This window comes from Mizuhopecten yessoensis, unplaced genomic scaffold (genome assembly GCF_002113885.1).
Source record: "Mizuhopecten yessoensis strain PY_sf001 unplaced genomic scaffold, ASM211388v2 scaffold6443, whole genome shotgun sequence".
Taxonomy (NCBI): Eukaryota; Metazoa; Mollusca; class Bivalvia; order Pectinida; family Pectinidae; genus Mizuhopecten; species Mizuhopecten yessoensis.
The window spans coordinates 456,405-483,355 of record NW_018406552.1 but is presented as its reverse complement, the minus strand read 5'-3'; the positions used below and the strand labels follow the sequence as shown (position 1 = coordinate 483,355).

The 26,951-nt window shown below is 32.6% G+C and overlaps 1 protein-coding gene and 1 long non-coding RNA gene across 2 annotated transcripts; one reads left to right on the top strand and one right to left on the bottom strand.

Annotated features, from left to right (window-relative positions):
- The first annotated feature begins 1,455 nt into the window (after positions 1–1,455).
- Positions 1,456–2,115, top strand: LOC110452140 (ice nucleation protein InaU-like). Its single transcript, XM_021500498.1, has one exon. It carries the CDS (start codon positions 1,456–1,458, stop codon positions 2,113–2,115), a length of 660 nt encoding a protein of 219 aa, XP_021356173.1.
- Positions 2,116–4,024: 1,909 nt separating this feature from the next.
- On the bottom strand, positions 4,025–18,038 carry LOC110452164. The gene is made up of 2 exons (XR_002463146.1): positions 17,416–18,038; positions 4,025–4,133 (listed from the first exon to the last, which is right to left on the bottom strand). It is a non-coding gene; the product is annotated as an uncharacterized LOC110452164 (long non-coding RNA).
- Between the last annotated feature and the right edge of the window lie 8,913 nt (positions 18,039–26,951).

The window sequence follows — 26,951 nt, the reverse complement described above, 5'->3', positions numbered from 1 at the left end:
TGAATATAATCATAGTATACATGGAAATAAAAAAATTAACTATAAACACTGCCTTATCATGTCTATAATATATCATAATATACAGTAAACATTACCAAAGTATATATAGTTTTGCAACTTTTTACTATAAACACTGCCTTATCTTATCTATAATATATCAAAATATACAGTAAACATTGCCATTGTATTTGTATAGACTTATTCCGTCTTTGCTTATTGCAGAGTTATCTTCTCTTGGGAGCGGGTATTGATTGTTACGTCATTGGTTTGTGCGAGAAAATTACGTCGTTTTCTCAAAAATTGATGACGTTACTCTCACAAACAAGTAACGTAACAATCAATACCTGCTCCCAAGAGAAGATAACTCTGCAATACGCAAAGACGGAATATGCTTCTAGATAAGGTGTTCAAATATCATTTGCTAATATTACTGAAGTGAAACAGAATATACTGTTTGACATCACCAATACGAAGAGACAACAACAGGACCCCATGAGATGCCAAACTATTAGGAGGGACAACAAGAATCGAGGAGTTATCAAAATAAAAGGAAAGTCAAAAACAAAAATAAGGAGGGACCAAAACAAAAGGAAAGGCGACAGGTTCTGAAATGACATTAAAAAGAGACAATAGTATCTCAGGAGGCAGTAAAACAAAAGGGAAAGACAACCACAGGAAACTGAGGAAACACCAAACAAAATGGAAGACAATACGAATTGAGCAGTAACCTTTACCACGGTTGCGTTTTTTTTATTTATTAAAAACAATTAAATGCAATTATCTTAGCATCATTTTTTATTAGGTTATATACATCTTTTGAATGAGTAATCAATTAATTATGTTTGTTTGGTTGTTCGGTGTTTACGTCCTTTTAAAAGCTAAGGTCACTGGAAGAAGGGATAGGGAGACGCCCCCGGAAAGTAATATGAAATTCAAGACATAGACATTAAGTGTTGCAATGGATGTAGCAGATCAGTTTTGGTGTCAAGGTCCCCTAAGCAGAAGACATCGCATAAAGTAGACGGTTCTGCAGGAGGCCGCACATCAGTGGCCTCTCAGGATAACACACCAGTGGCCTCTCAGGATTACACATCAGTGGCCTCTCAGGATAACACATCAGTGGCCTCTCAGGATTAAACATCAGTAGCCTCTCAGGATAACACATCAGTAGCCTCTCAGGATAACACATTAGTAGCATCATAGGATAACACATTAGTAGCCTCTCAGGATAAGACATCAATGGCCTCTCAGGATAACACATCAGTGGCCTCTCAGGATGACACATCAGTAGATTCTCGGGATTACACACCAGTGGCTTCTCGGGATAACACATCAGTGGCCTCTCAGGATAACACATCAGTGGCCTATCAGGATAACCCATCAGTGGCCTCTCAGGATAACACATTAGTAGCATCATAGGATAACACATTAGTAGCCTCTCAGGATAAGACATCAATGGCCTCTCAGGATAACACATCAGTGGCCTCTCAGGATAACACATCTGTAGCTTCTCGGGATAACACACGATTGGCTTCTCGGGATAACACACCAGTGGCCTCTCAGGATAACACATCAGTGGCCTCTCATGATAACACATCAGTGACCTCTCAGGATAACACATCAGTGGCCTCTCAGGATAACACCTCAATGGCCTCTCAGGATAACACATCAGTGGCCTCTCAGGATAACACATCAGTAGCCTCTCAGGATAAGACATCAGTGGCCTCTCAGGATAGCACATCAGTATCTTCTCGGAATAACACACCAGTGGCTTCTCGGGATAACACACCAGTGGCCTCTCAAGATAACACATCAGTGGCCTCTCAGGATAACACATTAGTGGCCTCTCAGGATAACACATCAGTGGCATCTCAGGATAGCACATCAGTAGCTTCTCGGGATAAAACACCAGTGGCTTCTCGGGATAACACATCAGTGGCCTCTCAGGATAACACATCAGTGGCCTCTCAGGATAACACACCAGTGGCCTCTCAGGATAACACATCAGTGGCCTCTCAGGATAACACATCAGTAGCTTCTCGGGATAACACACCAGTGGCTTCTCGGGATAACACACCAGTGGCCTCTCAAGATAACACATCAGTGGCCTCATAGGATAAAACATCAGTAGCCTCTCAGGATAACACATCAGTAGCCCCTCAGGATAACACATCAGTAGCCTCTCAGGATAACACATCAGTAGCCTCTCAGGAAAGAATTTATTGTGATACAACATTTCTTTTCTTTCCCCGAACCTCTATGGTATCAATTGATCATAACTCAACATGTTTCTTATCTTTAAAATAGAGGTGTATTTCAAAAGGGGCATATCCTTAATATAATTTGTTATAATTCACTGAATGAATTATGCAATTTGGTAATGATGGTTGATGAATGGAAAAGAAACTAAATCATAAGTGTTATAAAAGGAAATTCGAGCGGCCTAAATGGGGAATGGGTTCTATCCAATAAGTGTCGCAACTCAAGCTAGAGTATCGTTTATTCATAGGGTCATTACCATCACATGGTGGTCCCCTGAGATCTTAAGGGGATCGGTAGAAATGTCTTAGATGATTACTAGTTAAAATCGAAATTTGTATTTAAAAAAGTTCCTTAATGAGACAAAATCACTCTATAGTTCTCCGGCCTCGTCCCATTATGAATCGGTCTAGTACGTCATATTTCCGGTTTTTTTGGTCAATTATGAACTATATGTACCTGGAACATAAAAATGATATAGACAAAAATGAACATTTTCCCAATGTTTTGTTTCAATGTTGTTCATTTATGCGGAACCTATTTGAATCAATACTCTTGATGACTTTGGCCCCGATGTTTTGTCACAATGTACTGGTTTTCATTTATACGGTACTTTTTCGAATCCGAATGAGTTTGGCCCCAAGGTAACTTCAATGTCAACAGTATTTTATATGAATATTCATGAGTATGACTCAAGTTCTGGTTTTTCCAACGATAAATGTTTTAGATTCGCCTGATATTTTATGAACTCGTACCTGTGCACTCAACCTGTTTGCTAACGAAAACCTCGTATAGATAGGATCTGTTACCTATCTGCTGGTGAGTTGATTGTAAGGTTTCCTTTATAATGTTGAGTTATGCTGACAAAAGCTTCTCAAACACTCGGCTCGTAGTAAGGTATAGTTACATGTACCCATTGGCATATTGTTACAAGAAGGTCGCAGTCAGAGTAGGGTTAGCTTTCAGCGCTGGCCATTCCTTTGCGAGATGTTTTCCCCTTTTTAAGCCACGTCCATTGACTTCAAAGGCAAAATCATAAACATATATTTTCTGCCAGAGAGTGACAAAAAAGCCTTTATGATCAAACACTTGCAAAATGTATTTTCCGAGATAGAGTTCGAATATAGAACCATACATTCTTTATCCATATTAATGTCAGACTTCTTTCGGTAGGCCTTACTTGTCAGACTAGGGACAATGCACCTTCACACAGATTGTCTATACCAATACAATATTCCCTGTCTATACCAATACAATATTCCCCAAGTCAACGTGTGACCTGCACCCTATTATTGCAGAAGCCATGTATCTTATGTTTTTCTTTCGCAAAATCATACATGGAAAACACAATTTTAAGTAAAAATAGTTTTCAAGGAGGAAAATGGCATTTGGATTTGTGCTTATTTAAGCATGATTTCATTTTTAACTCATTACTGGTAATTTAGAACCATTGTCCATATTTTGAAAAGACTTACATTGATAATAAGCAATCCGTTAAACTTTTCTGTACACCAGATATGCTAAAGATATCTCTTTAAAAACTATTCACAGTAGTCATACCTGCCAACCCCTGATATTCACAGTAGTCATACCTGCCAACCCCTGATATTCACAGTAGTCATACCTGCCAACCCCTGATATTCACAGTAGTCATACCTGCCAACCCCTGATACTCTAAAACAGGGTGATGACCCCCTTTTGAAAATAAAAAGAGGGTCATAGTGCGCGACGGCTTTTTCGCAACAAATATAAGGAAAAATGAACATTAAATTAGAACTTAAATATTTTAATGATGTAAAAGTTACATTCTACATTCATTGAACTATTCTTCCAGTAGATCTAGCTGATCCTCATCCACAATACCAAATTCAAAGCTGAAAAAGAAAAAGATTTGTCAGCAACACAACTTATTAAATTAATTCATTATAAAATGTATGATACTGTGTTTTCACAGGCATTTTTTATGTCAATTAAAATGGTCCTGACGATAACATGTGGCATTCTGCTACTGAGTACCACACGATTTGATTGCTAGTTCACTGATGTGTAACAAACGCTGGTAGGTGTATCCAGCAGCTGGAACTTCAGCTCAGAGTTGTAACAATTTTCTAAAATAAAATTATAAAGTTAGTGATGTATGAAAAGAGTTGTAACAATTTTCTAAAATAAAATTATAAAGTTAGCGATGCATGAAAATTCTGAGCTGCATTTAAAAACTTGTACTTTTTTCTTTTAATTTGTGTAGGATACTCTGCTTTATTGATGGCACGTGACAATCCTAAATTAAAGATTATTTACTTAAACGTTTTATATTGGTATTGCTCAACACCGAGGCAAGACAGACGAAACCATTTTCCCAGAAAAGTGTGCGTTTAGGATGAGGTCATGACATAAAAAATGACTTAAGTCGCATACACAATTTCAATTCAATTTGATTTACGTAAAAGTTAAGTATTACATTGTAACATACTGATCTGTGAATAAATCGAAAGCTGAAAATATAAATGTTATATTCTTATTAAAATCGACTACTTAGGATAGTAATTCTTTCTATTATGAAATATATATTCCAAAATCAGAGATGAACAATTTGTGTATAGATAATGCAAATAGGTCCATATTGAGCTAAATACCATCAAAACGGTGTTCATCTAAATTTCAGGTATCCCATTCATACAGTAGGTATATGGTATTTTATTTCAGATAATCCTTTTATCAATGGTAAACTAAACACATTCGACAAAATGTAGTTACTATATTATCTGAATGCTAAGACATTGCAGCTTGCCTGAATATGCCCCCATTTGTTTCGGTCGTAACAGACTTGTGATTAAATAAGGATTTCAGGATCAAATTGTGTCGACTCTGTTCAAACAGCAAAACACACCAAGTCGGTGATGTTTTATAGTTCTTAAATATCATAAGACACGTCACGTTTTGGAATAAGAATATGCAACAGACTAAAAACACAACAAAATAATATTTAATAAATTAAAAACCCCGATTAACATTCATTATAAACACAATCAAAGCACAAATCAGTATACATAGATACAAATCCAATGATGTATTTTGAAAACAGAATGACAACACTATATTCCATGTCAAAACAGAATGATAACACTATATTCCATGTCAAACCAGAATGATAACACTATATTCCATGTCAACACAGAATGATAGCAATAAATTCCATGTCAAAACAGAATGATAACAATATATACCATGTCAAAACAGAATGATAACACTATATTCCCTGTCAAAACAGAATGATAACACTATATTCCATGACAAAACAGAATGATAACACTATATTCCATGTCAAACCAGAATGATAACACTATATTCCATGTCAACACAGAATGATAGCAATAAATTCCATGTCAAAACAGAATGATAACAATATATACCATGTCAAAACAGAATGATAACACTATATTCCATGACAAAACAGAATGATAACACTATATTCCATGTAAAAACATAATGATAACACTATATTCCATGTCAAAACAGCATGATAACACTATATTCCATGTCAAAACAGAATGATAGCAACATATTCCATGTCAAAACAGAATGATAACAATATATTCCATGTCAAAACACAATGATAACACTACATTCCATGTCAAAACAGAATGATAACACTATATTCCCTGTCAAAACAGAATGATAACACTATATTCCATGTAAAAACAGAATGATAACAATATATTCCATGTCAAAACATAATGATAACACTATATTCCATGTCAAAACAGCATGATAACACTATATTCCATGTCAAAACAGAATGATAACACTATATTCCCTGTCAAAACAGAATGATAACACTATATTCCATGTCAAACCAGAATGATAACACTATATTCCATGTCAACACAGAATGATAGCAATAAATTCCATGTCAAAACAGAATGATAACAATATATACCATGTCAAAACAGAATGATAACACTATATTACATGCCAAAACAGAATGATAACACTATATTCCATGACAAAACAGAATGATAACACTATATTCCATGTCAGAACGGAATGATAACAATATATTCCATGTCAAAACATAATGATAACACTATATTCCATGTCAAAACCGAATGATAACAATATATTCCATGTCAAAACATAATGATAACACTATATTCCATGTCAAAACAGAATGACAACACTATATTCCATGTCAAAACAGAATGACAACACTATATTCCATGTCAAAACAGAATGACAACACTATATTCCATGTCAAAACAGAATGACAACACTATATTCCATGTCAAAACAGAATGATAGCAACATATTCCATGTCAAAACAGAATGATAACAATATATACCATGTCAAAACAGAATGATAACACTATATTCCATGCCAAAACAGAATGATAACACTATATTCCATGACAAAACAGAATGATAACACTATATTCCATGTCAGAACGGAATGATAACAATATATTCCATGTCAAAACAGAATGATAACACTATATTCCATATCAAAACAGAAAAAAAATGTCTAATGCTAAAGCAAAGTGGATAACATGGAAGAACAGAAGCATATCTTGATATAAAATAATAACAATATTACTTTTATCGGAAACCACCACAATTAATACACGAACAGAATAAAATCAAAGTAACTTTCTAAAAAAATAATAATTACACAATAGTGTTTATCAAAACACACTAACCGATATCAAAACTAAATACAAACAGTTAAACTGATATTTAATACTCTTTGGGGAAACCACAACAACTGACGTAAATCACATGAATTCATATAAAATCGTATTAGCTGATAGAAAAATAGCGGAAAACGCCATACCCGATATATAGAGAATAATACATGCCTTTTTCCATATCACACCCAGTATCAACCCGAGACTGCAATACTCGGCCCGATATTGGGCGAGGGTTGATACTGGATGTGATATCGAAAAAGGCGTGTTTTATTCTGTTTATTACATACTTACTTATAAAAACTACTATCTTATGAGTTATTTTTATTTTTGAAATATTGAAAAACGAATTATTTTCCAAAAGGGTGTGATATGGGTTTTGCGGGCTGATACGGGTTTTGGGGTGTGATACGGCGAGGGCTGATATGGGTTAGAGCAATTGAGTCGTATTTAAAAACGTATATTAGTAAGTATGTAATAAAAAAAATCAACAGAATAAAAAACGTATTGTATGATTTCAGATCCGAATCATAAAAGTAAAAATATTTAAGAAGGTATTAAAGATATTAATAACTTTTGAAACAATAGCTAATGACAAACACCATAACTGATTTATAGATACAGTAGAAACTCAAAAAACGATATATTTTGGCAATATTTTGTAACAGAAATATTATGAAGTAATTTGTATTTCTTTCTCAAATCGCTGATTTAAAAAATTTCAGAAGCTTGTGAAATGTTTTATAAGTTCCTAAGCGACCTAGGGATGGGATAAGATACTTTATATAATGCACAATAAAGTAAAGTAATATAAGTACTAGTAGCCTTCTTATGCAGATTCTGTTCCGGGAAGAATGCGCACAGCTATTGCACAATCGACTTTCTAGAATTCCACTGCACCTTTCGTATTTCCAAAAATCGAGGACATTGCATTTTTCTAATTTTAGACATTACGCTTACTAGGCTCGGTTTAATGGTTATACCCGGAGCGCGTGTAAGCTGAGTTACGCGGTACAATACGTGTAAAGCACTTAATGTGCCCTTCAGGGGACCATTCGGTCGTAGCATGGTTAGCTTAACAAGGTGTGAAAGCAAAGATTGGAACCGTGATTTGTGAAAAAATATCTAAAATTTTACAGTTATGGTTGTGGTTCTTATTCTGCAGATATCAACTTGATCTTTCTTCATGCAATAATTCTATTATTATTAATGTGTTTATTAATATGTCAGTCAAAATGTTTATGTTAACTTTCGTTCAGCTAACCAGGCTTTTAAAAGCCTGTCTATTCGCATATGAATACTACATATCCAAATCCAACAAAAAGGGAGATGACACAATTCTTTTATTAAGCCACGTTTGTCCGGGGCAATGAATTACGTGTACTGAATGAAAAAAGTGTTAACATGTTAATCTGATATAGCTGATAGAACAACTTCATTTCGTGTTGGAAGACGTGTTGACACATGCAAACGTAGAGAAGTCATATTTACATATACAAAAATATACTTAATATCTCTATTGATAGACATATTTACATATACAAAAATATATTTAATATCTCTATTGATAGACATATTTACATATACAAAAGTATACTTAATATCTCTATTGATAGACATACTTACAGATACAAAAATGTACTTAATATCTCTATTGATAGACATACTTACATATACAAAAATATACTTAATATTTCTATTGATAGATATATTTACAGATACAAAAATATACTTAATATCTCTATTGATAGACATACTTACATTTACACAAATATACTTAATATCTCTATTGATAGACATACTTACATATACAAAAATATACTTAATATCTCTATTGATAGACATACGGTATTTGTATATACAAACATAAACTAAATGTCGACTTTTTTTAAGCTTGTTTTAGACAAACCTATTAGATTAATACTTTCATGATTAATTAGCAATTAATTGATTTTATCATTAGCAGTTTGTTACTTGATATTACTCACGATAAAACAATACATATATAAATCAAAATGCCTTGAAATAGAACTCAATCTGAATGGTTAAAAAAATCATATCAAATTCGAATTAAAAGCGCACAAAATTCTAATATCTAAAAGTAACATTAAAAATAAAATACAGATTAACACACAAATACATCACTGGTTGCAAATTTTAAAATTAAAAGATACTAAATTTAACATCTTTCTGACCTAGGTTTCCCTTGTCCTTGCTTTGTCCCACGTGTTTTGTTCTTTGTCTTTTGTGTGCATTTGCTTTTTGTCTGTATACCTAATGTCACGAATACCATTTATTTATTAGTCATTTATTTATATATTAATTTGTGTGGGTGTGTAACTGTAAGTTTCTGTGTATCTGTGTGTGTTTGTGTGTGTATTCTTTTTTGTCTCTGTATATAGGTACATGCTTGATAAGTATTTATTCATAGTGAATTAAACAAAAACTATTAGCAACAACTCTTAAGCTTTAGGAGCTTTAAAAAAAATCATGTACCATATGTGTTGTATCATGTCATGTACAAAAATTGAAAATGAAAAAGAAAAAGAAGAAAAAAAGAAAGAAAAAAGCAGTTTGTAGAAACGAGGTGTTAACCAATCTAGATCTGTCATTACCATGCTACATAAACTGCCTCCAGTATACATACATTCATGCACTCATACATGTCACATACGGAGGCTCGCCTTTAAATGACTTCTGAAGCTATTGATAGGACATTAAAAACCATAAAATTAAAACCCTGATTTACAAGAGTATCCTTACACGCATTGGTTTATTTGAAATTATATTGTATTTCCTATTCAAGTAGAATCAGAAAAAAGGTGCGGATGTTAAAAACGTTCTTAAGAAAGGAAATGAAATATTACAGAGGGATCATTCGAATCAGGAAGGGTCTGGGCATATGACAGATAATAGCATAATCCAGGCTAACCCGTCCTTAATCCGATATTTTACTGGCTAGATACTTTATGAGGATACCCAGTTGTATCTTGCAGTTTCACAGTATCAAACATTATATTGTACGTCAGATCATTGATCTGTTATTAAAACTCAATTACGTTTACAAAGTTACAGATATTTTATCAAATAATATGATTTAAAAAAATATATAACTGTTTTGTGCAAATGGAGGATAAATAATAAACAAATTCTAGTATGTAATGTGCTTATAATTATCGTAGCAGAATTTATTTTGAGACACCGAATCTAAAGCGGACCAAGCTATGCGAAAAACGAAGGGGGATGGTGGATGAATAAAACTTATCTATGAATTATTCGATAAGATATGAAATTAAAATACGTATTTATTGACTTTGCTGACATACCAAGTCGGGACAACGTTTGTTTAACTTTGTATAAATGTTGAATTCAGATAATATCACAATGTTTCTACAAACAAACAAAACAAATCCGGAAAACTTCACATTTAACCTTCTAAGGACCAACGTACAACGTCACGATCTGGCCTGAACACAACCTTAGTTTCACATATATTGACAAGCAATCTGTAATTTTAAAAATAATAACTTCTTTATACAAATGACGGATACAACAACAATTAAATACTATTTATCACATAACTGACCCATTTTACTATGCCATACGGCCATGTCATAAATCTTTTATTAAACACTTGTAATAAAACTTAAAGATACTGTGATTGGTCAAAACTGTTTTAACACATTCCTACGCCGCTATAGGTACTACTTTTACTTACTCTACCACATGATACGTTTATCGTTATTATAAATGAATTTAAATCGTTTATTTCGTCATTAATATTTTCAAAGCATTTACTAATTGAGTAAGCTGATAGCACATAATTGTGTTTGAAATTTTTATTCTTATTATGAATGTTATGGCATAGATAGAATCTTACATTCGTGTCCATGTCATGTTGAATTTATTAATGCTCATCCAATTATTTGAACTCGTTGGACACCCATGTACGATCCTCTGTGTATATAATGCGTTTAGTTCTCTATACAGTTAACTCCATTTAAGTATCATATAGATAATAAGGAGATATTTGCTTTATGCTATGCAATCAATGTTTTTTCAGTTGGATATATCTTCAAGTTTGTACATGTTTTAAAAATATTTCCAATCCTTTAAGAACGCAAAGGTGTGTATAACTTGCTTAAAAGATTGCATACAATAAAGTACATGTATATATATACATACAACATGTCAAGTGTACGTTTCCGTGAAGTAGTATACATTTCATATTTCTTTATATGTGTCTTACGAATAAGTATATTTATTTATATATTTCTTACGAATAAGGATATTTATTTATATATGTCTTACGAATAAGTATATTTATCTATATATTTCTTACGAATAAGGATATTTATCTATATATTTCTTACGAATAATAATATATTTATTTATATATTTCTTACGAATAAGTATATTTATTTATATATTTCTTACGAATAAGCATATTTATTAATATATTTCTTACGAATAAGTTTATTTATTTATATATGTCTTACGAATAAGTATATTTATCTATATATTTCTTACGAATAGTCTATTTATTTATATATTTCTTACGAATAAGAATATATTTATTTACATATTTCTTACGAATAAGTATATTTATTTATATATTTCTTACGAATAAGGATATTTATTTATATATGTCTTACGAAAAAGTATATTTATTAATATATTTCTTACGAATAAGTATATTTATCTATATATGTCTTACGAATAAGTATATTTATCTATATATTTCTTACGAATAAGGATATTTATTTATATATTTCTTACGAATAAGAATATATTTATTTATATATTTCTTACGAATAAGTATATTTATTTATATATGTCTTACGAATAAGTATATTTATCTATATATTTCTTACGAATAAGGATATTTATTTATATATTTCTTACGAATAAGAATATATTTATTTATATATTTCTTACGAATAAGTATATTTATTTATATATGTCTTACGAATAAGTATATTTATTTATTTATTTCTTACGAATGAGTATATTTATTTATATATGTCTTACGAATAAGTATATTTATCTATCTATTTCTTACGAATAAGGATATTTATTTATATATTTCTTAAGAATAAGAATTTATTTATTTATTTATTTATTACGAATAAGTATATTTATTTATATATTTCTTACGAATAAGTATATTTATTTATATATTTCTTACGAATAAGTATATTTATTTATATATGTCTTACGAATAAGTATATTTATTTATATATGTCTTACGAATAAGTATATTTATTTATATATGTCTTACGAATAAGTATATTTATTTATGACGGAATGACTAACATGGCCTACACAAGAGCAAGGTAAAGTTGTATTACATAGGATCTCAGACACATCCTCGTTTACGATCTCTATGAAATGAGCTTCAGCGAGGTCCTGAAATTCTTAACAGGAACGAATTAAGTACTCTTATGCTCCGCCAAGAATATCATGGATATCAAAGGAAAAGATAATAACAATTTTAATGACGTATCACACATTTTACACAGTATCAATATGTAAAGTTCCAATACGGTGTATGAGACAATACGGCTTTAAAATGAAATAACTTAATTATGTATAGTGTAATTAATATATTATGTAAAATAGTCTCCTTATCAAACAACATTAAAAAGAATTAAATCTACTGAATATTTAAAATCTCAAATAAGTTTTTGTTGTATATGACGGAAAATATAAGGAAAACGAAGTTTGAACGAACCCTAATTCAAATTGAAGTAGATGAAACTATGGCAGAATATGAACAAAGGAAAGATTTACATGGAGACAATTAAAAAAAATGCACGGAAATAAATCAGGTTTTTAGGAAGGGTAAATCTTTTCTGCTTCCAAAGCATATTTTCCGCTATATATGTTTTAAAAGACACCTTACTGGCAAAAACGTTGCTATCTTATGATTAAACGGCTTTTTTTTTGCAATGTTAGAAGCGGCATGAACATTTAAAAATTATGTTCAGTACGTATATTTACATTGTTAATAGTAATTATTCACTAAATATTTTCTATATTGAGGTGTCTGTGTCGTCATTGCAAACAAGATTCCTGGAATAGCCTAATGTTACCAAAATGTTCATAGCCTTATGATCGTAATTTCTTCTTATAATGCTTATAAAGGAATGTGTGGTGGAAATGTAAATATAAATCAATAACAGCAAGAACTCGTTAACGTGGATATATATTCCAAATAGAAACAGCTTGGCTCAATTTAAATTATTATAAATATTCAGGAACAACCATGGCAATACACCACATTTCTCTGTATCAAATGACATTCCCTTATAGGCGTTTGTCGCATGACAACAATGGCAATCATAGAGGAAATTACCTTAGTCAACATTTGGTAAACAAGTTCGTTCCAAAAGTAAAAAATGACAATGACTTATTACTCCAAAACTTTTCTAAACAAGTTTTCAGAAAAGACCGCTGTCTACGTCCTGGGGGAGGCATTATAATTTATAATAAGGACAATATCATTATGAAATGAAGACCAGATCTCGAGATTTCTGATTTAGAATTATTATGGTCAGAGATTACATAAAACTCCTCGTAGGTTGTATTTATAGACCTCCTGACAGTAGTATTGATTACTGGAACAAGCTTGATAATTTACTAGATAATGTAACTGATGACTCGAGGCGAACAAATGCTGACATTATTATTACTGGTGACATTTATGTAAATATGAGCGATATTCAGCCAAACTCTCGTTTAAAAAGACTTTTAACAAAATATAATCTGTACAATTATGTAAAAGATCCTACAAGAATAACTCAGGATTCTTCTACCTCAATTGATATTGTCCTTACCAATAATGATACTATTGTTAAAAATGTAATTGTAACTCCTCCAATCTGTAGCGATCACTCTGTAATCAACTTCAGTGCTTCTTACTCTATATTTAGACAACATGCATATACAAAAAATGTTCTCCTGTATAATAATGCTGATGTTATCAAAATGAATCAGATGATTGATAACATAAACTGGGTAGGTAAAAATGAACAGCAAGATGTAAATGGTTTTAATACTGTACTTTTTGATGCTATAAATAAAGCTATAGATGACTGTATACCTATAAAGAAAATTACTATCCGACCAAATGATAAGCCATGGATGTCAAACGAGATAAGGTTAAAACTAAGACAGAGGAATAGAATCCATAAAAAAGCAATACAGACCAATAATCCAGATAATTGGGCAAATTTTAGGAACATCAGAAATGAAGCCATCAGCTTAATACGAACCACTAAAGATAGATATATACAAAATTTAGAACACTCTCTAAATGATCCCAATGTCTCATCATCTAAATGGTGGAAAACCACAAAAACTATTCTGAAAATTAACAAGTCACCCATTATTCCACCATTTAATGACAATAACACTGTTTTGTTTCATCCACTTGATAAAGCTGAATGTCGTGTTGATTATTTTACAGCCATATCAACATCCTCTGACAATATTGATCCTTTGCCTCCTGTTCCTGAGTCTCCTAACATACTTAATAACATTTTATTTCAAGAACAGAATGTGAGGGATCAACTGACTGTACTTAATGATAAGAAACCTGCAGGATCGGATGAAATTATACCGAAAGTTATTAAAATTCTTTCTCCATCACTAAAACCTCCCCTTACTATGTTATTTAATAAAACCATGTCATCTGGTTATATTCCTCTGCCTTGGAAATGGGCTAATATTAATGCTATATAAAAAGGTAAAGGTGATAAAAATGATGTCTCAAATTACCGTCCAATTTCTATTACTTCATATTTCAGTAAAATATTAGAAAAAATCATTTTCAAGCATTTATATAATCATTTACTGGAATTCGAACTATTAACAAAATACCAGTCTGGATTTATTCCTGGTGACTCTACTGTTTATCAATTATGAAGGACTTGAAATTAGATCAATATTTTGTGATGTAAGCAAGGCATTCGATCGTGTCTGGCATCCTGGTTTGAAGGCTTCTTCTCATCTTATAGACAGGTAAGTGCAGGTGTCCTCCAGGGATCAGTCCTCGGTCCGTTTCTATTTCTAATTTATATAAATGATATAACTGAATGTATAACAAACGAGAAACTACTATTTGCCGATGATACATCTCTTTTTAAGGTTATACAAACTACTCCACTCGATGCACCCAATATTCTATCCAGTGATCTTGAAAATGTTAATATATGGTCTAAGAAATGGGACATAAATTTTAATCCTATTAAAACGGAATCTTTAACTTTTAGTCGGAAAAGAAATATAATATCTCCTGATATCATTTTTCAAAATGAAACTATAGCAAATGTGTCAAGTCATAAACATCTTGGTGCATTTTTTTCTGAAGATGGTAAGTGGCATCACCATATCAACTTTATTTATAATAAAGCGTATAAACGTATAAATTTATTGAAATCTGTAAAATATAAAATGAGTCGTAAAACACTAATCACTATATATATCGCTTATATTAGACCTATACTTGAATATGGTGATATCATTTTTGATAATTGTACTCAGCAGGAGGCAACTTTACTTGAATCTATCCAAATAGAGGCTGCTCGATTAATTACAGGACTGCGTAAAGGAACCTCACACTATAAAATTTATTGTGAACTTGGTTGGGACACCCTTGCTGCAAGACGGAAAAAACACAGACTTATTCTTCTATACAAAATTCTTACAGGAACTGCACCCACTTATTTAACTGAATTAATTGAACCCTTTTTCAACAATATGAACTCATACCTATTAAGAAATGAAAGAATCTTTACAATTCCTGTGTGCAGAACAAATACTTATGCCAAAAGCTTTATTCCGTCTTCACTTAAAGATTATAATGAACTTGCAGCAAGGTTTGACCTGACTAACATCACATCACTATACCAATTTAAAAAACTTTTAAGAAGAGCTGTAAGTGACATCATGTTATTAGACAAAAGTAGAAACATTACCTATGTTAACGCAGGTGATAGAAAATACAACATCATACTCTGTCAACTTGGAAATTCTTCAAGTAACCTTAATTTTGATCTACACAGAGATCATCTTACTGCATCACCAACGTGTACCTGTGGTAATGCCCATGAAACAGTACATCATTTTTTTCTCATTTGTAATAAGTATGATGAACCACGTTAAACCCTCAAGGATAAATTATTTGATGTTAATCACAATCACTACACTCTGGATGTACTTCTATCTGGCTGTGGTGATTGTGATGAACAAACCAATGTAAATATATTTGAATGTACTGCCTCGTTTATCACAGCTACACATAGATTTCCACATATATAATACATTATATATTTCTGATTTGATATTATTTACATTGTGTTTCATCATCACCCTTTCTTTTTCCTATGGCCGCCTTTCCCCCTTTTGATCTGATAGGCATATATTTTGTATGTTTTGTAAGCTATGTATCATTCATTATAATTATTGCATTGTTGTTTTATGTGATAGAATAATTACTAAGTAAGGACAATCTCATAATGGTGGACAAATTCATTTTGCATCTTTCTGTTTACTCAATTTTGTCATTCATTTAGTAAAAAAAACAAAAACAAAAAAACACCTTGATTTACCTTCTTATTAACAAATCGTTACAAAATATTGATTTGAATCCACTTCAAAATCTACCAAATTCTCTCTTTCTTAATTATCTTAACTATGAAAATCAGAATGCAGTATCCATGACTGGCCCCAAAACTCATGGGTGGATGACCAGTGGCTGATAAGCCAATATGGACATTTTTGGTCTGTATCCCATGAGTGGAGGGAATCCTGTCATGGATGCTGGTTTCGAGACTCTAAAAAAAATATAAGTTTGGAAAACATAGTGAATACACTATTTCACATATTATAACAACTCTTAAATTTTGTCCTTACTTCCAACCTCATATCTCATATTTAAACATTTTATGTTTCATACTTAAAATAATCAACTTTGAAATTTCAAAAATAACAACATACTATATTATATATATATTTATACACCCATTGTAACCTTTAGGAGAGAACTAATATAGGCTATGCCTGTTGTTCAATCCTTTTTCTAAATGAAATAAAATTTGTTGAAATGAAAATGCATTGTACATGGCGGATAACAATACATTGTACATGGCGGATAACAATACATTGTACATGGCGGATAACAATACATTGTACATGGCGGATAGCAATACATTGTACATGGTGTTCAGTTTCTCTAGTCTTTCTAAGAATTTATTGATATTTGAAAGTACTTGTGCATTGCAAATAGCTAATAACCCTCGCATTTTCAAAGGCTTAGGAAATTATACGATGGTTTAGTAAATATCAAATAAATATCTGTAAAGATAGACCAACTATTTCACAATATTGAGGAAAATTGTGATACAGTTTATACACACGGGTGATATGTCGAAATAACGATGTGAAAGAAGAAAAGGTTCTAATTTCCTACTGAAAACACAGGGTGTTGTCCGCCTTGACATTTCGGCATCCTGTTCATAATGCTGGCGGTGATGTGAATCGACTAAGACTGTACTTCACGTGAACCAGGTACGAGCTGATGGAAGGAAGACGTGGAATGTTAATAAAACACAACAGCAGTGTCGATGCGCAGCGTCATGCACGGATGATCTCGGATCCTTTATTCTCGAGTGTCCATAAACCAAGTTACATAAGCGCAGTATTACACTGATCATGGCTTGCATATAGCCACCATATATTTGCTAAACAAAGCAAACTAAAGTGCCACCTCTTTAAATCTGCACAAATAATAAAAAAGCCACTACCGCCATATATCTGCCTAACACAAACAATCCGCACATCTATAAACTGCACAAAAAATAAAATACTACGGCACTCTATTATCTTCCAACAAAAACCAAAAGATACCATCGCCATATATCTGCCAAACAAAACATAAGTACATTTTCCGTATATGTACATTGCAACAATAGCTCGCCGACAGAGAACCATCGATACCTATCCCAAATGAGACAAAAATACTAATTAGTGTATTAGTATTTTTTAGCTCACCTGGCCCCAACGGACATTTGAGCTTATGCCGTACTGCGTCGTCCGCCGTACCTCCGTCCGTCGTCCGTCCGTCAACTTTTTCTTTGAACGACTTCTTCTGCAGAACTACAGAACCTAGGGTCATGATATTTGGCCAGTAGGAACCTAGATTAGAGTGCTGTAAAGTTTCCTCATTAAAAAGACATTGACTTACTTTCAAGGTCACAGGGGAAAAATTTGTTGAAAGAAAATTTCAAACAAATATATCTTAAGAACCACTTGGACTAGAGTCATGATACATGGGAATGTAATGTAGACCAGCTGTGTGAATCATTTTTGTTTATTACAGTAATGAGGTCAAAGCTCAACTTTAAGTGCTAGTCGGAAGTCGAAGGTCAACATAGGTTAAAAGCTTTAACAATCTTCTTCTCAAGTTCCATAAGGCCCAGGGTCATACTATTTGGCCAGTAGGTACCGGGGATGGAGTGCTATAAAGTTTCCCCATTTAAATGACCTTGACCTACTTTCAAGGTCACAGGGGTAAAATATGTTAAAAACTTCAAACAACAATATCTTAAGAACCATTTTGTCTAAAGTCATGATACTTGGGTATGTTATGTAGACCAGCTGTGTGAATTGTTTTCTTTATTACAGTAAATTAATGAGGTCAAATGTCAACTTTAAGTGCAAGCCGGAGTCAAAGGTCAACGTGGGTTAAAGGTTTTAAATTTCAAACTTTAAATTTCAAACAATAATATCTTAAGAACCGTTTAAGAGATACATGTCTTGTGTTCTAGTTACCAAATTTGGTCTGAAGTTACCTATATGTCAGTTTCATGTAACAAAAGAAACAGGTGAGCGCTACAGGCCATCTGGGCCCCTTGTTTTAATTCGCAATAGGTACCTTGGAGTGAATGTCGCGCAAAAGCCCGGATAGCGCGATGTTCTGCACATTGAACAATGATTGTATTGTACTTCACTTTGCAAGCTTATTGCAATAAGCGAACAGATCCTTTTCATATATGATGGACATAAAATAGCACAAGACATTTGGCATTGATATAAAGCGTTGTCCATCCCATTGCTGCAATTGTGTTAAAAACATCAATGACCAATTACAACAGAATAGACAATTGTGATTAAAACAACACATAGGTTGTCTCATCATAAAAAAATGTTGCTTTTAATGTACACATTTCAGTCTTTATTATTAACTTAAAAAGAACCAGTGCTCCACTTACATGTATTTCTTAAATTCATATAATTTAGGGGTGTAATACACATCGTTTTCTTATTTTCTACGTACTATATTTTCATATTTTAAAGTTATATCTTTATTTTAACAAGTTCAAGTCAAACATTGATTGTACACTTTACAATTTTAATTTTAATGATCACGGACGTTCAAAATTTAACTTACAAAATCCTGTTTATACTTATACATGCATGCATTCACTTTATTAAAAGACGTGAAAAAAATGTTCGTCCCATGGATACTGTAGAAGTGGAACTTTTCGCGAGTGGAAATGTTACCGATATGACTCATAAAACTAACCGCGGTGTGGACACTTTCGCGAGTGGAAATGTTACCGATATGACTCTTTAAACTGACCGCGGTGTGGAAGTATTCGCGAGTGGAAATGTTACCGATATGACTCATTAAACTGACCGCGGTGTGGACATCTTCGCGAGTGGAGATGTTACCGATATGACTCATTAAACTGACTGCGGTGTGGAAATTTTCGCGAGTGGAAATGTTACCGAAATGACTCGTTAGACTGACCACGGTATGGATATTTTCGCGAGTGGAAATGTCACCGATATGACTCGTTAAACTGACCGCGATGTGGACATCTTCGCGAGTGGAAATGGAGTCATATCGGTAACATTTCCACTTGCGAAAATTTACTCACCACGAAAATGCGAGCATTCCCATATTGCAAAAAAACCTACTGTTACAGAATTTTGTTTTTTGAATGTGACTTGCTATGGTTAATTCAGAATATCTATCAGACACAAAAAGTACAGATTCCTACATACGCTTATATTTGATATTCATACATCCCTTTTTAAAACGATTTTAAAAAGAATTGTCTATGATTGCTGCCCAACTTGCAACTACTCAAGTACTTTTTCGTAGCGAACTTAAACTTTGTATCTTCTATTGTCAAAAACCTATACCTTACAAAGTCCTACACATGGCCATCCAATTGGTTTTAATAATATTTGTTCATGTCTTGACACTCTAAAATAAATCATTTACAGTTTCAATACATGAGCAAACATTATTAATATGATTTATCATTATCAATTAAAATATAAAATGGGATCTCCTGGAGATATTGATGATAAGTGACTAAGAGTGTGATGACCTCTATTTAGGTTTACACTGTGGATAAAACACAGTTAGGAGGATACAATGTATTCGGATTTCGGGTTTTATCATGTCAAGATCGACTGAGGAAACTCAAAATATCCACTCTGAGCTACAGAAGAATAAGAGGGGACATGATTGAGGTGTTTAAAATTACAAGCAATGTTTACGATAATTGTGCAACGGATTTTTTTAACACGTGAAAAGGTAAATCACAAAGACAGGGAACAAGAGGACATCCAATGAAAGGATTTCCGCAATAACGCAATATTCTAGAGTAGATATCCTAAAGACTTTTTTGCCTTGCGAATTGTAAGAATATTGAACAATCTTCCGGAAATGTGGTATTAGCACCGACTGTGAACACTTTTCAAAATAGANTCTAGAGTAGATATCCTAAAGACTTTTTTGCCTTGCGAATTGTAAGAATATTGAACAATCTTCCGGAAATGTGGTATTAGCACCGACTGTGAAACTCTTTTCAAAATAGTCTGGATAAGTATTTGGGAGAACCAGGAACTCCTATATAATCATAGATCTGAGATACGTTAATGATCCAAGTAACGTCACATGCATCTATTGTTAAATATTTCAATCTTGTGATTCAGAGTCCAGTGAAGCTGATCTTTATAGATCCTGTATCGGTACATAAACTTAGCTTAACTTGTAAACAAATATGTACCATCCTTAACATCGGAATGCGTAATACATTTTCGTATGCTTGTTGGTAGCATAAATCATTGGGCTATAACATACAACAAGGCGAAACAGTAATGGGAAAATAATTGTCGTTGTATAACTGCTAATTTTGGAGGATAACTTGAAAAACTAACGTTTTTATACACGGTTGTAAACCTCCAATTTTGTAATACTTATTTAATTTACTTAACTGCTGTAACTGATTTTTAAATAATTTGAGGACGAAACATTATCTAGATTAGATCTAGATTTACAAAACGGGTTTACCGATGAAGCAGAAGAGGTTTTCCCTTCCGGAACACCTGGTCTTATTTCAGTTGTTTAATTTGAAATCCATTGTTCCTCATTAAAACACTACATAGCTAACAGGTTTTACAATTTTGTACTGTCTAAAATGAGTGACACGATAATAAAATTACTTTTAAGAAGAAGAGGAAGAAGAAGAAGAAGAATGAGAGAAGAGGAAGAAGTAGTAGTAGAAGAAGAAGATTAATTTAAAGTGTCTTATAGAAAAAAAAGTGATTAGAACTCGTCTGAGATACTGAACGAGGAGATGATACACACACGTAATTGCACCTTTAACTCATTCATCCCTGCAGTTTCATGATGGACTATTTTAACCTTTGAATTGGAAGAGTTCAAATGTGTCCCCAGGGGTGAATGAGTACATGTATATAAAACAATGAATTACACTGCGCTATACAGCTGTTTCGTCCTTCTAGGACTCATCGGCGATGCTATGGACCAAAACAATGGAAATCCAAATAGATCCAAAATACGACTGAAACCCCTTAATATCATAAATTTAAGAAAACTATGAGTTCAGGTAATTTCAAATTACATGAGTACATGCATATGTATATAAGACCACCGCGCCTTAATATATACCGAGCTGGCTACGTGGTCTTCCTCACGTCAGGTTACACATAGAAATGCAAAATTATTCATTGAACCGGAAAAACCTATGACAGAAAGTAAACAGGATGTCTTGTATCAATGTACATGATTTGTTGCATGCATTCATCTACACTAAAAGGTTGCATATCATTTATATCACAACTACTTATAATTTGATATATTTTATAAGTTAATTTTGGAAATAATTTCCCATTGACGTTACCCGGTTACATGTCTTGATTTCATATATCATGCATTTCTAATAATCTGTCCCATGTCCTTATTCCATATCTACATGTCTAAGAATCCCATTCTATGTCTTTGTTCTTAACTATATATCTACATTTCTAATAACCCGTTCCTTGTCTTATCTACATTGCTGATAACCTATTCGATGTCTATGTTCCATATCTATTTATAGCTGCATGTCTAATAACCCATTTCATGTCTTTATTTTATAACTACATTTCTTATAATCCTTTTCTTTATATCTGCGTTTCTGATAAACCACTCCCTATCATTTGTATACCTACGTTTATGATAACCCGTTCAATGTCTTTATTTCAAATCTTCGTTTATGATAACCCGTTCGTTGTCTATATTGCATACCTACGTTTCTGATAACCCGTCCAATGTCTATATTGCATACCTACGTTTCTTATAACCTAGCTGTTCCATATATTTATTTCATATGTTTTAAAACCCAAAAGTTTACAATCATGCTATGAAGATTTAACAAACCAGGAAGTAATTTGGCCGTAACAGAGAGCAGATAGTCTGTGATGGGAGAGATATCATACACACCATCAGAGCGAAGTTCTGGGAATTGAAAGGATGACATGTATAACCACATCCCGTATCACGTGTGTACATACATTTTCCAGGTAGTTTGAGTCATGTTGTGTAGATATTTATTTTCAATTTTAAAAGTTGATGACTCCGTGAAAAATAGAAAATTGAATTAGATTTCTAGACCCTGAGGGGATCTCATACATTTAAGTGTATATTTAATCGTCATAGTCATGCATCATAGATTGATTTTCATTCTTTTTATTTATTTTGCTTAGGTAAAGCTAAGCCAAACCGTCCAATGCAATATAAAAGGTATTACACTTCTAAACTGGAATAACTTTTTACATGTTTAATATCCCTTAATCAAAAGTTTATATAAAAATATTTTCATATTATCAAAGGGAAATTTATATGAAGCTACATATTTTTTTTACAAAAATGTGTAATAATTCGAAATTTTATCGGCGCCATTTTCATCGAAGTTGAAATAGCAAACATATCATCAAGTTGTTTTAAATATATTATAACGATGATAACTTACATACGTGTATATACATTGTACCTATAAAGCAGTCCAAATTCTTAATTTCATCTTGAGCATATACATCTCATCGATTCAAAGGAAAATTTCATAATGTACATTCAAAATCAGCACAGACTGTAAGATACAATCAGCATATGGAATTTATAATTTTAAATACAGGTGTTTTTATGAAGTAAGAGCTTGCAAATCAAGCTAGTTAGAAGCCAACAGGGAGAACGTAGTAAACATGCATGATATATGAACTTACCCAGGTTAGTTAATTCTTTGACATTACCGGTTGATACAAATGTAACAATTTGATTAATTTATAGACAGAGGGATTAACACGATAATATAATTTAATATATTTACTTCGTAGTTCGCTGAAGGAGGGGCATTTTAGAATGAAGTGGAATTCGTCTTCTATATCATTTTTACAGAAAGGCCAAATTCTTAAATTATGAGGAATTTTTCTATGCCTTCCAGTTTCTATTAAAAGATTGTGTGAAGACAGTCGTATTTTGTATATGCATATACATAGTTATATCGCGTACTGTGTCCGTTCGCTTGGGTATTAATTCGCGTTTCGCTCAACGAGTAGGGCTTCTACTATAAAACAAGAGCAACACAAATGTGAAATAATAGTTTGATTTAAACATATTTTTATTGTCGTAAATAAGGACAATTAGGATTGAGCATAAGTTTTGCCAACTTAGTAACGCCCTCTCCTTAATACATCATGCTGTATAATACATAATGGACAGCAGTGAATTAACTTTATCCGATCATATAGTAGAAACAGCGAGGGAAGGAAAGCAAGAAGAAGAAGGGTAAAAGATAGGTAGGATCATCCCCTAAATATATATATAATATACAAACACATGTACATGTTTAAAACAATATTTGGTTAACAGTAATCTGACTGGCTGGAAAAACATCAATCAACACTTTCATAAACTGTGTCCATCACATTCACTCGTAACCGTTCCGTGTTCTCAAAGCCCTTCCTCCATACCAGCAAGATCAGATACACAATTATACAAAATTATGTAAACATATTAACATTGATATTCATATTATATTATATTTTATTTATTTCACAAAGTATAAAGGATAGTAGAAACGAATAAAATTAGAGAGGGGGGTGGTGCTCAAAAATGTCAAAACCTGCCAGTACCGTCGATATAGACTTGAAGTTTGAGCTTGCCTCATTATTTAAATCTATATCACCTTTTAGAATTAGGTCGAATGACATATCTCCTGGATACCATGCTAAATTCTGCAATAATGAAAGGCGTATGATGTGGTATTTAGTGAAATAATACGTCCCCCTTCCGACAAAAGAGTAAGTGTGTTTAGGAAAGGGACAAAAATAATGAGTTTTAACTCCGAATCAAATAGTAACGTGTAACTTCTTCAGGCCAGAAATTGTTCATATGTGAAGATTAAATAGCACACGGAAACACATTTCCTACGTATTTCTCTGATGACCTTCACTTTTGACCTCTGACCCTGGAAAACAATCTACGTGTGCAAAATGTGAAATGGACCGGCTATTGAATATTTTCTATAATGACGTCATTGACATTTGCACTCTGACCCTGTAATAAACAATAACAAAAAAAATCAACAATGGAGAATACATTTCATTGATAGTTGGGGTTTTTTCTTGTTTTTTTTTCAAAGTAAAGTCACACTCGACTTGGTTACTTAAGTAATAGATAATGACATTTACACATACATGTAGCCCGATAATGAATATTTATTAGTGCCATCAAGACTTAAACATGAATGCAAAAACTATAGACTGTATTTTTGGTATTGCGAATGCTAATATGATGACTATCATCCCTGCTTTGCAAATTAAAATGTATCCCGCATTTACTTTGCAAGATGAAATAGTTTTATTTATGTCTGATGGAAATCTGACGATGTTACGCTTCCATTTTAAATGTTTGTTGTCGTAGCTGATAATAAAGGAATGTTCATAGATGTGAACATTGATTTATAAACACTAAATTTTAAATCTTTACTAACGTTGTTGAGTCCTAATTGAAAGAATTAACTCATTCGCCCCTGAAGACACATTTGAACTCATCCAATTCAAAGGTTGGGATGGTTCATTATGGAATTTCAGAGGTGAATGAGTTCATAACAGGGCACAGTACAATGTTTACTAATCTATCAACAAACTAAAAAAATGTTGTTTCCTATATCGCATTTCTAGTAATTTTACAATGAAAAGAAACTGGATTAGTGTGATTTAAAAACGGAATGTTATTTCTCATCAGTTGTTTAACAGTCAGAGTTTTGGGTTTTGTTTGGTACAAGTCAGTGAAGACCGGTATCGCCTATGAAACAAGAGAGTGTCTATATTAGGGAGTCCCAAATACTCAACATTATAAAATCATTTTCTGTTATTTACTGTAAATTGGTGAGCGTACTATAACAGAGATGTAGTACAGTATAAGAACCTAACAGATATTTAACAAAATACACAAACCGAACAAAACTGAGCAAGAAAGTGTTCTATTCGATTTACCCTGCTTGGTCATGCAAGGCTACAAGATATTTACGGCGCTACAAGTCATACTGCTGCGCTGTTACAAGAATCCTTTACATTGTTATCACATACATAAAGACATTGTTCAAAAACTAATAGTATTACATTTTATAAAATGATGAATGATAAGCAGTTTTGTTGGCAGAAAATACATGTCAAATCAGCATCTAAAACATGCATTCAAAACAGCAATATTACTGTGGCACGTGCAGTTTACGGAAATAATTTTTACGAATATGGATTAAGCCATTTTTCTTTAACAAATCGCTGAAGTGTAAAATGTTGGTCTAGTTCAACATCCGCCACATGCATTAAGCAGAGCAACCATAGCTTTCCACATCGTTTCGCCTCCTTCCTCAATATTATTGCACATTTTTTTGCATCGCAAATAAGCTGAATCTTTTGTCGTTATTGAAACAAAACGATGACAAAATTAATACGAGAGGTAAAATCCAACATTGGTTGAAAAACTATTGTATCCAGCTCAAGAACATGCCGTTTTCTTTGAGTCTGTATGACCTGCGGGAACTTACTACAAAGCTGTAAGATAAGCGGGGCGTTTCAATTTTCAAATCGTGGAACTTAACCTTTCTTGATAGTAACATCCCCGTCCAGTTAAGGGAGACCGGGGCAAGTTTGGCCCAATTTTTATTAATGCCGTTCTGGACAACATGACATGTTAAAATCAAGTTCATGTGTATACATATGTAACCGGGTATTCAAATTGACCACCAAGTCGTTATTTGTCGTGAATTCTTTATTCAACATAGGTTTAAAACACCTACACTCTGTAACAAACACAAATTAAAAGACTACAATTACTCAGAGCGTATACACATTACTCATATAGGTTATAAGAAAGGGAGGTAACTCGTAGATATCACTAGTTACATTTAACACGAATATAAACTATAAATGGACACATTTAATTACATTTTACCAAGATATCAACTTCGTAAGAATTATTATTACAATCATGTTATTTAAATTATATTAAATAACTAGCATAACATATAACATTAAACTGATATTTCAGAGCGAAAGATCTACTTTCCTATAAATTACTTGTAAAGATCTACATCATAATGCACATAGATAAACTGGGTTTTCCCATAAATAAGTATAACA

Excerpts from the sequence above, each read along its gene's own strand:
- LOC110452140 (XM_021500498.1), top strand. The coding sequence starts at position 1,456 with ATGGCCTCTCAGGATAACACATCAGTGGCCTCTCAGGATAACACATCT.